Genomic DNA, 12,469 nt, shown 5'->3' on the forward strand with positions numbered 1-12,469 from the left:
TGAAAAGTGTCTTCGTATTGTTGGGCTGGCGGTGGAGGGCGTGATTGAGGTTGGGGGCTTGACTGTCGTGATCGGTTCTTGATCGACCCAATCTCCTCTTGCATCACTTGCATTGACGATCGTTCATGAATCGTCGCTACTAACTCGGCAAAGCGATCCTTCATGTGATCGATCTCCTTCGCAAGCTCCGCGTTAGTAACCATGGTGGATCGAATTGCTCTGATACCAGATGATAAGATCCCAAATATAATAAGATGAAAATAAGATAAGCGTTCTCTTCGAGGGGAACGGTTCCTCCAAATAACCTTTCGGTCTTTACAAATTTTTCATGATGGCTCTCTTCTCTCAAACATCATTATTTATAATCTCCTATTCTAATTCTAATTCAAATTCAAATTTAAATTCAAATTAACTAACAAAAGGATTCTTCAAATTAACTACTAGAGCTAATCTTATCAACCTACCATTATTGGCTATTATTCAAATTCAAAAGATCTACGGTTGGATTGTGGCCATATGGATAGCTAAGATTCATCATGCACGGATCCTCCTTGGGTTTGTATCAAAACATGCTGTGATCCGGCAATTTGTTAACCTCGTCAGAAAACCCAACTCATATCTGCAACTTCGGAGCTTCATGTTCGTCTCCACCCCACAGTTGCACCCGTTCAGATGCTTGATCAGCCTGCAATATCAATTTTTTAATAAATTTGTTCTAAAATAGTTTTAGGGACCTAATAACCTCATCACTTATTTTGATATTTAAACAACATTTTGCACGTTTTCTTATTGGCTGGAAGAATTTCTAGTAAGCTATCAATAGCCAATCAAAGAAGTTTATAATAGAGAGTGCTAATATCAAAACAAGGAAGTGCCAATATAATCTCCCTCTTTCTATTAAGAATTTCCCTTTACAAACACCCAAAGATCTTGCTTCGGATATTTTTGGGACAGTCTTTAAGAGATGACAATATATTCAATCAACTTGAGTGCAAGTAGCTCCATTCAACATTAAATTATTTTCCAAATGATCTGGTTAAGGAGCTAATACCCGCACTCACTTGTTTTGATAGTGGCACTCCCCTCTTCATTTTATAAATTTTCATTGGTTGGTACAATTCTCAACAAGTTCAATAGCTAATCAGAGAAGTTTAAAATGAAGAGATCATTCCAGAAAGAATACTTTGGTTTCTTCAAAAGTGGTTAATAAACATCATTACATTTTACCTCTTTAGACCAGTTGGTTCTCCATATGATTACCAAAAGGATCAATGTTTGCAGTGCAGTTCCACAAATCATTCCAGCCCAAATCCCCTGATAGCATAATAGCCAGCTAGTGTAAAAAGCTTGTGAAAGGGAAACAGAAGAAAAGGAATTTATGCGTAAGAAATAATCAAAGTGCAACTCGATCATTTTACTGTTGATGATCTGATCATCAATCTGGACCGTTCATTTAATACCCATATCGAGTGCTTCCTGCAGCATTGGGATCGCTTTAATTGGGTTATAGTAATCCTAACGGGCCAACTAGGTTTGTCAACTGACCCAATTTGATCAGATCCACCTATGTTTGTGTCATAATCCATTTAAATTCTGACTCGTTTGGATCCGTGGATCCTACTTCTGTATGTGTCAAGGTCCCTTCAGAATCAAAGTGTATGTCGGAGTGTCCTAGGTCCTACTACTGTTTTTCACAGTCAATTTCAATCTCCTATAAAGAGAATATATTGTGCATTTTTATTATTAGTCTTTATTATTCAATCCCCTACAAAAAGACCATAGCAAGAGAAGCCAATACATAACAAGATGACTTAATCATAAAATAAACATCAGTAGAATATGATAATAGATAGTATAAAAAAAGGTTGATTCACCACCTAATTTCAGTACAACTACCAATCCCATTGGAGACATATCGACCAATACTTTCAAATGGTTGTAACATAACATGTAAAAAAATTTGATCTGAAATAACACATGGTCAGACTATCAATTGACATGATTTCGAACAATTCAAGTGCTATATCTTTCAAAGAGAATATAGTGTGCGCTTTTACTATCAGTCTGTATTATTCAATCCCCTACAAAAAGACCACAGTAGGAGAAGCTAATACATAACAAGATGACTTAATCATAAGTTAGATAGCATTAGTATATTATAATAGATACTACCAAAAAAAAAAGTTTATTCACCACCAAATTTTCAGTAAAACTACCAATCCCAATTGGAGACATTGTACTGTTGAGAAAATCCGCAGGACAAATCCGATCCGATCGTGCAAAAATTAATAGAAAAGTAAAATAAGAAACAAGCCACAAGATGAACGCCAAGATTTTACTTTGTTCGGCCAAGCCTACATCCATGGAAACATTATCTTCCACTATGAGACAAACAATATACACGAATTACAATGGATTAAGCCCAAAACCCTCAAACTCGCAACCCTTTCATTGCCTCTCTCACACAAGATCGTACACTGAGAGAAAACCCGAGAGAAAACCCAAAGAGAAACCCAAGAGCAAACCCAAGAAGAACCCAAATCTCTCTCTCTCTCTCTCTCTCTCTCTCTCTCTCTCTCTCTCTCTCTCTCTCTCTCTCTCTCTCTCCCTTGAGGCAGCCGACACACCCCAAGCATCTCACGCCAAAGAGAGAAATGCCTCCCACTTTCTTTTATACATAGGTTTTGCTAAAACCCAAAAATAGCTTTCTATTTTTTTCCCTTCCTTCCCACCACACAATGGGAAATAAGCCAACGTTCCCAACAATGTCCACCTTGGCTTATTTCCCAACCACATGAAGATTTTTTGTTTAATATCACCACCGGCCCTTGTCACCGCAAACCACCATTGGCCTTCCGAAGTACCAGCTATACACCATCGAATCATCCTGGTTCTGACTCCTCCTGATTCGATTAACACGGCCAATACAAATATGTAGCTACCAACTCGTTGACTGATCTAGTCAACACTGGAGAGGGGTCTCGATCCATCCTCTCCAATGTAGGCATTATCACCTTCACACCATTGTCTGTAACTTGGAAACCTGTCTCCGTACCAACTGCGAAAGAGATCCTACGTGAGCGCACACCATTACCCTGTTTCCTACTAGCCATCTAGATCATAGGAATACTAGACACTGTGTCCTCGACCAGACAATATAATCCGCCACACTTCTCTCCTTTCATCAAAACCATACAATTGTGTCTGATTTTCTTGGCCCCACTTGCAACTAAATATCTACAACCCTTGGAGTCCAACCGGCCAAGTGATACTAAATTCTTTCGCATCTTTGGGGCATACGCCACACCGCCCAAAGTACAAACCACTCCATCGAACATCTTTATCTTCACCGTCCCAACTCCTGTGACATGACAAGTAGACATGTCACCCAATGACACTACACCTACCCTTGTCTCCTGAAATGTATCAAAATATTCCATCTGCATGGACATAACATCCTGAATCTAAAATTCACTCATCATGAGGAGAGGTGTGACTACCTGTGGAGACTGTGAGAATATCTCCAACCTCTTCGCTCTGCTCATTCTTTATCACCACTACAGTATTAATAGCACCATTGTCCAATTGGTCAGCTCGCTTCGGACAATCTTGCTTTATGTGACTATATTCGTAATGGTAACATTGCACGTCCTTTCTGCCGACCTTGGATCATGACCTACCTTTTCATTATCTCCTATCAGACAACCTTCCTCTTTGGTTCCCACCATGAACAACCAACCCATGCTCTTGACTCTCACCAAGAACATGTTTCTGCCGCATCTCATCCAATAAGAGTGACATCATGACTTCCTCTAACTTTATTGTGTCATTACCATAGAATAAAGTCGTCACCGGGTTGTCAGACAGATCAGAAAGTGAAGTAAGAAATAATAGGGCCTTGTCTTCTCCCTTCAACTTTTTATCAACTTGTGGAGATGACCCACAAGCCCGTGAACACTCAAATGTGCTCCAGAAGATTCCCGACGTCCTGTATCTTCAGCCCGTACAACTGCCACTTCAGATACAATTGGTTCCCCAAGCTTTTTGACATGTACAACTTTTTCAATTTCTCCCATAACTTAGGCTCATCTTCTTCTTCCATAACATTAAAGATAACGTTATCTGACAGACAGAGCCGAATCGTGCTGGCCGCCTTCGACTCAATGTCTACCAACTAGGCATCTGTCATCTTCTCTAGCTTCCCATCATTTCCCTTCAACTCCTTAGCCAATCCCTATTGAACTAGGATGTCCTTCACCCTCATCTGCCATAGGGTGAAACTGTCATTTCCGTTAAACTTGTCGATGTTGAATTGGGTAGAAGTCAATTTTACCGCCATCTCATATTGCTCCGCACTTCTCGGTTTAGCGCTCCACCTCGAACGAGAATATTTTTTAGACAATCTTTTTACTCCCAAAGATCACTCTAGCCGCGATCCTGATCACTCCACCCGACCTTGACGATCGCTCCAACCACAGCTCTGATACCACTTGTTGAGACAATCTTCCAGGCAAGTCCGATCCGATCATGCACAAATTAACAGAAAAGTAAAATAAGAAAGAAGCCTCAAGATGAACACCAAGATTTTACGTGGTTCGGCCAAGCCTATATTCACGGGCGAGAAACACGATCTTCCACTATGAGGAAAACAATATACAAGGATTACAATGGATTAAACCCAAAACCCACAATCTCGCAACCCTTTCCTTGCCTCTCTCACCCATGATCGTACACTGAGAGAGAACCTCGAGAAACCCGACAGCTAACCCAAGAAGAACCCTAGAGAAAAGCACTCAAATCTCTCTCTCTCTCTCTCTCTCTCTCTCTCTCTCTCTCTCCTTGAGGCAGCCGACACACCCCAAGCATCTCGCGCCGAAGAGAGAATGCCTCCCTCTTTCTTTTATACATAGGTTTTGCTAAAACAAAAAGGAGCTTTCTATTTTTTTTCCTTCCTTCCCACTGCACAATGGGAAATAAGGCAACTTTCCCAACATGTACCAATACTTTCCAATGTTAGTTATCTTTTTCAAACATGTAAAAAAAATTGTTCTAAAGTAATCCATGGTGAGACTATATCAATTGTCATGATTTTGAACAATTCAAGCGCTAAATCTTTCTCATATAATTAGGGATCAATAAACATATAAACAAAATAACATTTGATGATGCAGAAAATCAACTTGGGACCGGCAACAAGTATCGGTGATTGAGAAAACACAATCACAAGTAGAGATGATGACTGGCGATTTGGACAAAGACTAGCGAAAAGTTGAAGGAGCAGCAATTGAAGATCAGCGACGAACTGGCAAATGTAGTAGCGGCTAGCGAATGCGTTTTGGGGTTCAATGAGACAAGAGAGATAGGGAGAGGAGATAGATTCGTTCATTCGATATTTTTTCATTTGAATGTGATTTTTCCCTTTTGTTATGTAAATGTTTTTAGGCCGAAAATATCCCTAATGTTTAGCCTTTAAGTTAAAAAAAATGAAGTATTTTCATAAACAGTGAAATATAATCAGATATGGGACACTCCAATGGCCATTTTCAGAAATGTTTCGGTCCGATCCGATTAAAATATAGTTGTCACAATCCATCAAACCCACATCGTATGTCTATGTCCCACTCTAGCAGATACAAATCATCGAGATTCTAGATTCATCAGACTGTCCAGGCCCGTCAACCGCCAATTGTACAGTTAAGATTATCTCAGCTATTTGATCAGATTAGAGTAGTGGCCCTTTCATAGTTGGGCACTAGATAGACCGACGGTCTATATAGATGATCAAACCTTTCTAGTCTGTTAAATGGGCATTACACCATAACATGGTGAAAGTGCATTGCACCAGAAGAGTTTGTAGTTACATTATGCGAAATGAAACCAATTTGAGTAAAAAACAAACTTTTGCTCAGTAGGTCCATAAGAAGATTTGAAAGTGAAAACTCGCCCTGTTTTGGTAGGTAATCTGAGATTGAACCCAAAAAATAGTCTGTGCGTGGGTGGTCAGGGTGCACTTTGGAAGTGTTTATTTGTTACAAAAAGTGAAAAAACGCCACCAAACTCTAGAACCGCTTCTCTTTGTCAATGGGATAGACTAGTGACAGCCACCATATCCAATCATACATGTGTCATGTGTATGGTGGTTGACTTGTATCTTCATTGACAAAGATACAATTGCGTCTTCTTAGTATAAAACAGTTTTACAAATTTGTGAAACTCGAGGGACGCTATCTTTTCTTTCTATCTTCTTCTCTGTTTAGAGAAAATAACACATGGAATTATTTTACAGAGCTTGAAAGCATTTTATTTCCATGCTTACTAGTTTAGATTGTACATATGGGACCAATGATTGATCTAACTCATTCACGTGGTAGACGGTAGACCTCCTCTTTGATGGCTCGAAGCCTAAAAATTGTCATGATTGTTAAAAAACAGTACAAGATATAATCATACAAATGATCCAAATTCAACAGAACAAAGTCAGTGAGGACATGGTTAAAATTGTTGAATTGGGGACTACCATCCATCTGATGTGATACGCACCATGAGAATAATTCATATCAGAGTGTGCGCGAGTGGTGGTGGTGTGTGTGTGTGGGGTGGGGGTGTAAAATAAAGAGAAGAATGCTGGTGGGGAACAAGGGAGTGTGGATATTCTGGGAAAAAAATCCCCCACCTACATGTGTACTGATTGGTGATCTTAATGGAGCAACTACTCATCAATCCCACAAATGGGAAGTTGACAGGCACAAAACTGTTCAAAAGCTCTCCAAGTTTATCTTCAACACACACGAGTAGAGTTGGGTTTACTTGGATGGAGTTCTTGTCCAAAATTGAGTCTTGCCAAGTAAATCAAAAACTCCTTTGACCCACCCCAGACAATGAAATATAGATCGCATCGATCATTTGCTTGCCAGAGTCGACTCACATGGACCTTGGCCGAGTTCTTGTCCGCAGCCAAGCTTTAAAAGACTGTTGTACAATACATACATAGAACAATTTGTGTATGTGCACCACCTAACCAAGTGCTACCTAAAACAAGTGATGGTGATGAGAGCATTTACTGATTATTTGGTGTATGTGTATTCCCAGAATCATTTCCATAGTAGAAGTATTACCAATGAGAAAATAAAATTTACCTCCACTCCAAGGTTAAGCGTGTAGCCCATAAGGAACCCAAAAGGAAGGCCAAAAATGTAATAGCAACCCAAGTTAATATAAGCCACTACACTTTGCCAACCACCTCCAATAGCAACACCTGCAGCAACGATTCATATAATAAAAATTCCAATTACTACTCCAAGCATACTAAACAAAGGTTTGAGTCCGAATAAATAAATCCAAAAGGTGAATGATACTCTCAGTTCTAACTGTATGAGATGTTTTCTGAGACACCTTGAGATGAGGCCCACTAATGTGAGGTCACCATAATCCAAACCATTGATCCAATGGGCTCCAACATGGAGAAGTCATAGCCTAAAATCACATTCAAGGAACAACACCTACTACCTGAACCAGACAGCTGCTTGTTTTTATTTAAGCATCCATTTGTATGCAACAGATAGAATGAATGGGATCAAATGAGTCCTTAAAACAAGGGACTGTGGATATGATCTCCCTTTTGGAAGTACAGTTTAATTTGATCATTACAAATTCAGAAGTATCATAAGATACAGAGGACAGCATTTTAGTTGAGGATGAGATTATGTTGAGTTGATTGTATTGAATCAAACCCGGTTGGCCCGGATTCGGCACATTTATTGGGGTCCGGAGGAGAAGCCCTGGCCGTTTGGCCCAGCCCGTTTTTAGTGTTATTCGGCCCAATAAGAATAAGTCATGGCCTGCTTTATATAAAGGGATTTCAGGGCTTGTTTTTACAGTCTTGTCTTTGAAGACGGTTGAGAGCTCAAAGAGGGGGAAAAAGGGTGTGCTAGGGTTTCATGTGGATTTGGTGAGAGATTCTGATCTTCTCTGGTAATTGTTGGGAAAAAAACCCTTTCCCGCTTTGATCGAACCTATGAGGAAACGATTGAACACAAACAATGGAAATATACGAACCACAAATAAAGTAACAACAAACAACCACAATCAACGCAAGAGAATTTTTACGTGGAAAACTCCTTCAACGTGAAGGATAAAAACCACGAAACCTTTCTCGGAGTCTACCCAAATCTTCACTATAATACTTTAGGTACAAAACCTAATTCCCAACATCATCAATGGGATAAACATCCCCCATTCCAACAACAATGGAATCCACAAATATGAGTGAAGATAGAGCAACAAAATCAACTCCAACAAAGAAGAAAAATGAAGAAAATGGTGAAGATCTCACCCAAAATCTGCACTCCGTAAAAGACCCAGAAACCTGACTTAGGGAATTCCAAATCACAATCTAACCGTTCAGAATGTAGATCAGGAAGTCACGAACCACGGATTGTTTAGAATGTTTCTAAAACTCAGCTCAATCGAACCACGGATCGACCTCCGATCGTCGGTTTGGTCACTGCTGTGCAGAAACTCCTATTTCCTGCTAATTTCTCCTCTTTTTTCCTTTATTTTGTGTTGTTCTTCTGTTACCAAAGATTAGGGCTACACTTGGAGATATCCTTTAAGTATAGAAAGACCATAGTGCCCCTCTAGTTCAAATAAAATCCAAGTACGCCCTTATTGGGCTGGACTTAAACCCAACAAATCTCCCCCTCCAAACCAATGAGGGAGATTCCAACACTGACTCCTCAAGTGGAATCCATGCCGACCAGATGCCGGCAAAACTCAAACTTCTCTCTCGGAAGTGCCTTTGTCATCATGTCTGAACCATTGTCTTCGGTATATACTTTCTGTAGTTCCAACTCTTTGGACTCTAAGATGTCTCGTATCCAATGATACCTCACGTCGATATGTTTCGACCTTGCATGAAAAGTGGAATTCTTCACAAGGTGGATAGCACTTTGACTATCACAAAGTAGCACATACCTTTCTTGAGTGAGAGCAAGTTTCAGCGTAAGCCCCTTCATCCAAAGCAACTCCTTGCAAGCTTCAGTTGCTGCGATGAATTCTGCCTCTATTGTGGACAAGGCAACACATTTCTGCAATCTTGACTGCCAAGCCACAGCCGCCCTGTAAAATTGACCAAATAGCCTGAAGTAGATTTCCTAGTATCAACATCCCCTGCCATGTCTGAATCAGTATACCCAACAACAATCGGCTTCTCACTTCCAAATGAAAATTTCAAACTAGAAGTGCCTCAGAGATATCATAGGATCCACTTCACTGCATTCCAATGCTCTCTTCCTGGATTTGAAGTAAACCGACTAACTACTCCAACCGCATGAGCTATGTCTAGCTTTGTGCAAACCATTGCATACATCAAACTTGCCACGACGAATGTATAAGGAACTCTTTCCATGTCTTTCACCTCTTTCTCACTCGATGGACATTGTTTCCTACTAAGCTTGAAGTGTGTAGCAAGAGGCGTGCTCACCATTTTAGCTTTATCCATTTTGAACCTTTGAAGCACTTTCTCTATGTACTTCTCTTGAGACAACCATAACCCCTTGGCCTTTCTGTCACAACTGATCCTCATACCAAGAATTTGCTTAGCCGGTCCCAAATCTTTCATTGAAAATGACTTGCTGAAATCTCACTTCAACTTTTCAATCCTCGAAGCATTATGTTCAACTATAAGCATGTCATCCACATAGAGCAATAAAATAATGAAGTCCTTTTCTAAGAACTTCTTCACAAAGACACAATGATCGAAAGTGGTCTTCTTATAGGCTTGCTCACCCATAAAAGACTCAAACTTTTTGTACCATTGTCTTGGGGCTTGCTTCAACCCATATAATCACTTCTTTAGCTTGGAAACATAGTTCTCTTCGCTTTTCACTTTGAAACCTTCAGGCTGCTCCATTGTATATATCTTTCTCCAAATCACCATGAAGGAAAGCGGTCTTCTGTAGACACCCCCATCTTGACCTGACCCAAATTTTCCAAAAATTGAATAAATCCCGAATTTCGAGTCCCGAAACCGAATTCAAAGTCCCCAGAATCAAGCTTCAAATTCTTGAAACCGGTTCCAACATGTCCTGAATCAATTTTTAAATTCTCAAAACTGAGCATAGAATGCGAAAGAACCTGAGAGACCCAAGAGTGCACATTTGCAGTCCATTTCCGAAATACTCTGAAAGCCCCAGTATCCATAAACCCCATTGATATCATCCATTCCCTCGCCCCGACCTTCCCTTTTATTTTTTCCGGAATTTACAAAAATTGTAAAATACCCTGAGTTCTGGTATTGGCACCCCTCTATACAAACCTTGGTATTGGCACCCCTCTACACGAACCTCCCAAGTGCGGATGATGCTGACATAATCTCGCTTTGATATTTTCACTAACTTACCTTGTCTTTTAGTGTTTAAATCACGATTAAATGATCATTACATTTTCATGAGTTTAAATAAGAAAAGACGGGCGAGTTGGTGTCGTTATCAAAATACGAATGTGTCAATATCATTTCCCTAAGAAAAGATACAAGAAAAAAAAGTAATTCACTCTTCCCCTTTTCTTGCTTAGACCACCCCCTATAGCTAGAAAATATGCTAAAGAGGGTTGTCCAAGGAAGAAAGATGTGGCAAATATATCATTCTCTTTCATTCGCCTCCCTGTCTTTTACTTGGACTCCCCTTCTAGATTAAAAGAGTAGTCACAAATAGGGGTGTAAATGAGCCGAGCCGAGCCTGGCCAAGCTCGGCTCGGCTCATTAAGCTCAAAAGCTCGGCTCGGCTCGGTCAGACTTGGCCAGGCTCGCGAGCGACTCGCGAGCCTTACCGAGCTCGGGTTATATTATGTTCACACCCCTCATCTTCCGTGGACAGCCCTACTAGTGTAATTTGACTACTCTTTTTACACTATGGGGGCTGGTCCTAGTAACAAATGGGGTTCCAAAAATGAAGTGACATATTTTGCCCCCCCCTCCCCCCTTCACTCCCTGGACAACCCTTTTAATGTATAAATTAATATATAATATATATATTTAAATATATTAAATTCTTAACGAGCCGAGCCTGGCCTAAATTGGGCTCGGCTCGTTAAGGATTCGAGCCGAGCTCGAGCGAGCCTCCGAGCCTGAGCCAAAATTGACACCCTTAGTCACAAATGCACTATAGAGGCTGCCCATGGAATAGGAGGGGCGAAATATTTCATTTCCCATGTAAAAGGAGGGTGGTTTATCAAATCATGGGTGTGGTTATACCAATTACCATGCCCATTGAACCCAATAGAGAAAAGACAGGTTGAGAGGGTGCTTTACCAAAGCTTGGGGGTGCTAATATGAGCACACACACACCCTTTAAAAGAGCAATCGGCTAGGGTTTCAAGAGGATTTTTCTTCTTGATTTTTTGGGAAAATGACCAAATGAAAGGGCTTTCTACTGACTATGACATTTGAAGATGGGAGACTTGGAAATAACAAATCTAGAGTGATGGTGACTGGTTTGCAAGGGTTTAGGACAAAAATACCCTCATTTTTAAAATACCGTCACCTCTCTCTCTCTCTCTCATGGGATGATCCCAACCATCAATTAGAGGGCCACAATTCCTCTCTCTTTCTCTCTCATGGGATGATCCCAACAGTCCATTAGAGGGCCACAATGCCCCCCCTCTCACTCTCTCTCGTGGGATGATCCCAACCGTCCATTAGAGGGCCCCAATGCCACCCTCTCTCTCTCATTGGATGATCCCAACCGTCCATTAAAGGGCCACAATGCCCCCTCTCTCTCTCATGGGATGATCCCAACCTTCCATTAGAGGGCCACAATGCCCCTCTCTCTCTCATGGGATGATCCCAACCGTCCATTAGAGGGCCCCAATGCCCCCCTCTCTCTCTCATGGGATGATCCCAACTGTCCATTAAAGGGCCACAATGCCCCCTCTCTCTCATGGGATGATCCCAACCTTCCATTAGAGGGCCACAATGCCCCTCTCTCTCTCATGGGATGATCCCAACCGTCCATTAGAGGGCCCCAAAGGCCCCCTCTCTCTCTCATGGGATGATCCCAACCGTCCATTAAAGGGCCACAATGCCCCCTCTCTCTCATGGGATGATCCCAACCTTCCATTAGAGGGCCACAATGCCCCTCTCTCTCTCATGGGATGATCCCAACCGTCCATTAGAGGGCCACAATGCCCTCTTTCTCTCATGGGATGATCACAACCGTCCATTAGAGGGCCACAATGCCCTCTTTCTCTCATGGGATGACCCCAACCGTCCATTAGAGGGTCACAATGCCCTGCAGGTTCGTGCACCTCTCTCCAGTATCCTCTGATTCTGAGTGAACCTCCTCTCACAGGTTAGTAGTCTCTCCCTCTCAGTTGTTTAAACCATTGGTAATCGTAAATAAACAACTTATAGACACTCTAAAACCACTGCTAAGTCTATATAAACCACTTATAAACACTCTAAACCACTGAT

General features: G+C 41.2%; 1 protein-coding gene across 2 annotated transcripts in view; it reads right to left on the reverse strand.

The window, feature by feature from the left end:
- Positions 1-223: 223 nt before the first annotated feature.
- LOC143882316 (protein DETOXIFICATION 35-like) overlaps positions 224-12,469 on the reverse strand; it is a 52,528-nt gene continuing 40,282 nt past the window's right edge. Inside the window, exons 5-7 of one of the 2 annotated variants that reach the window (XM_077385847.1) lie at positions 7,137-7,255; positions 1,228-1,314; positions 224-685 (exon numbers count right to left, since the gene is read on the reverse strand). In XM_077385847.1, the coding sequence (XP_077241962.1) occupies positions 614-685; positions 1,228-1,314; positions 7,137-7,255 (278 nt within the window). In that variant the 3' untranslated portion in view covers positions 224-613. Of the gene's footprint in view, positions 686-1,227; positions 1,315-6,386; positions 7,030-7,136; positions 7,256-12,469 lie in introns of those variants that run through there. The other variant, XM_077385848.1, reaches the window with a different exon arrangement.

The sequence above is a fragment of the Tasmannia lanceolata genome, unplaced genomic scaffold (assembly GCF_043159265.1).
Source record: "Tasmannia lanceolata isolate RefF3 unplaced genomic scaffold, GAP_Taslan_0.1 ptg000007l, whole genome shotgun sequence".
Lineage (NCBI taxonomy): Eukaryota > Viridiplantae > Streptophyta > Magnoliopsida > Canellales > Winteraceae > Tasmannia > Tasmannia lanceolata.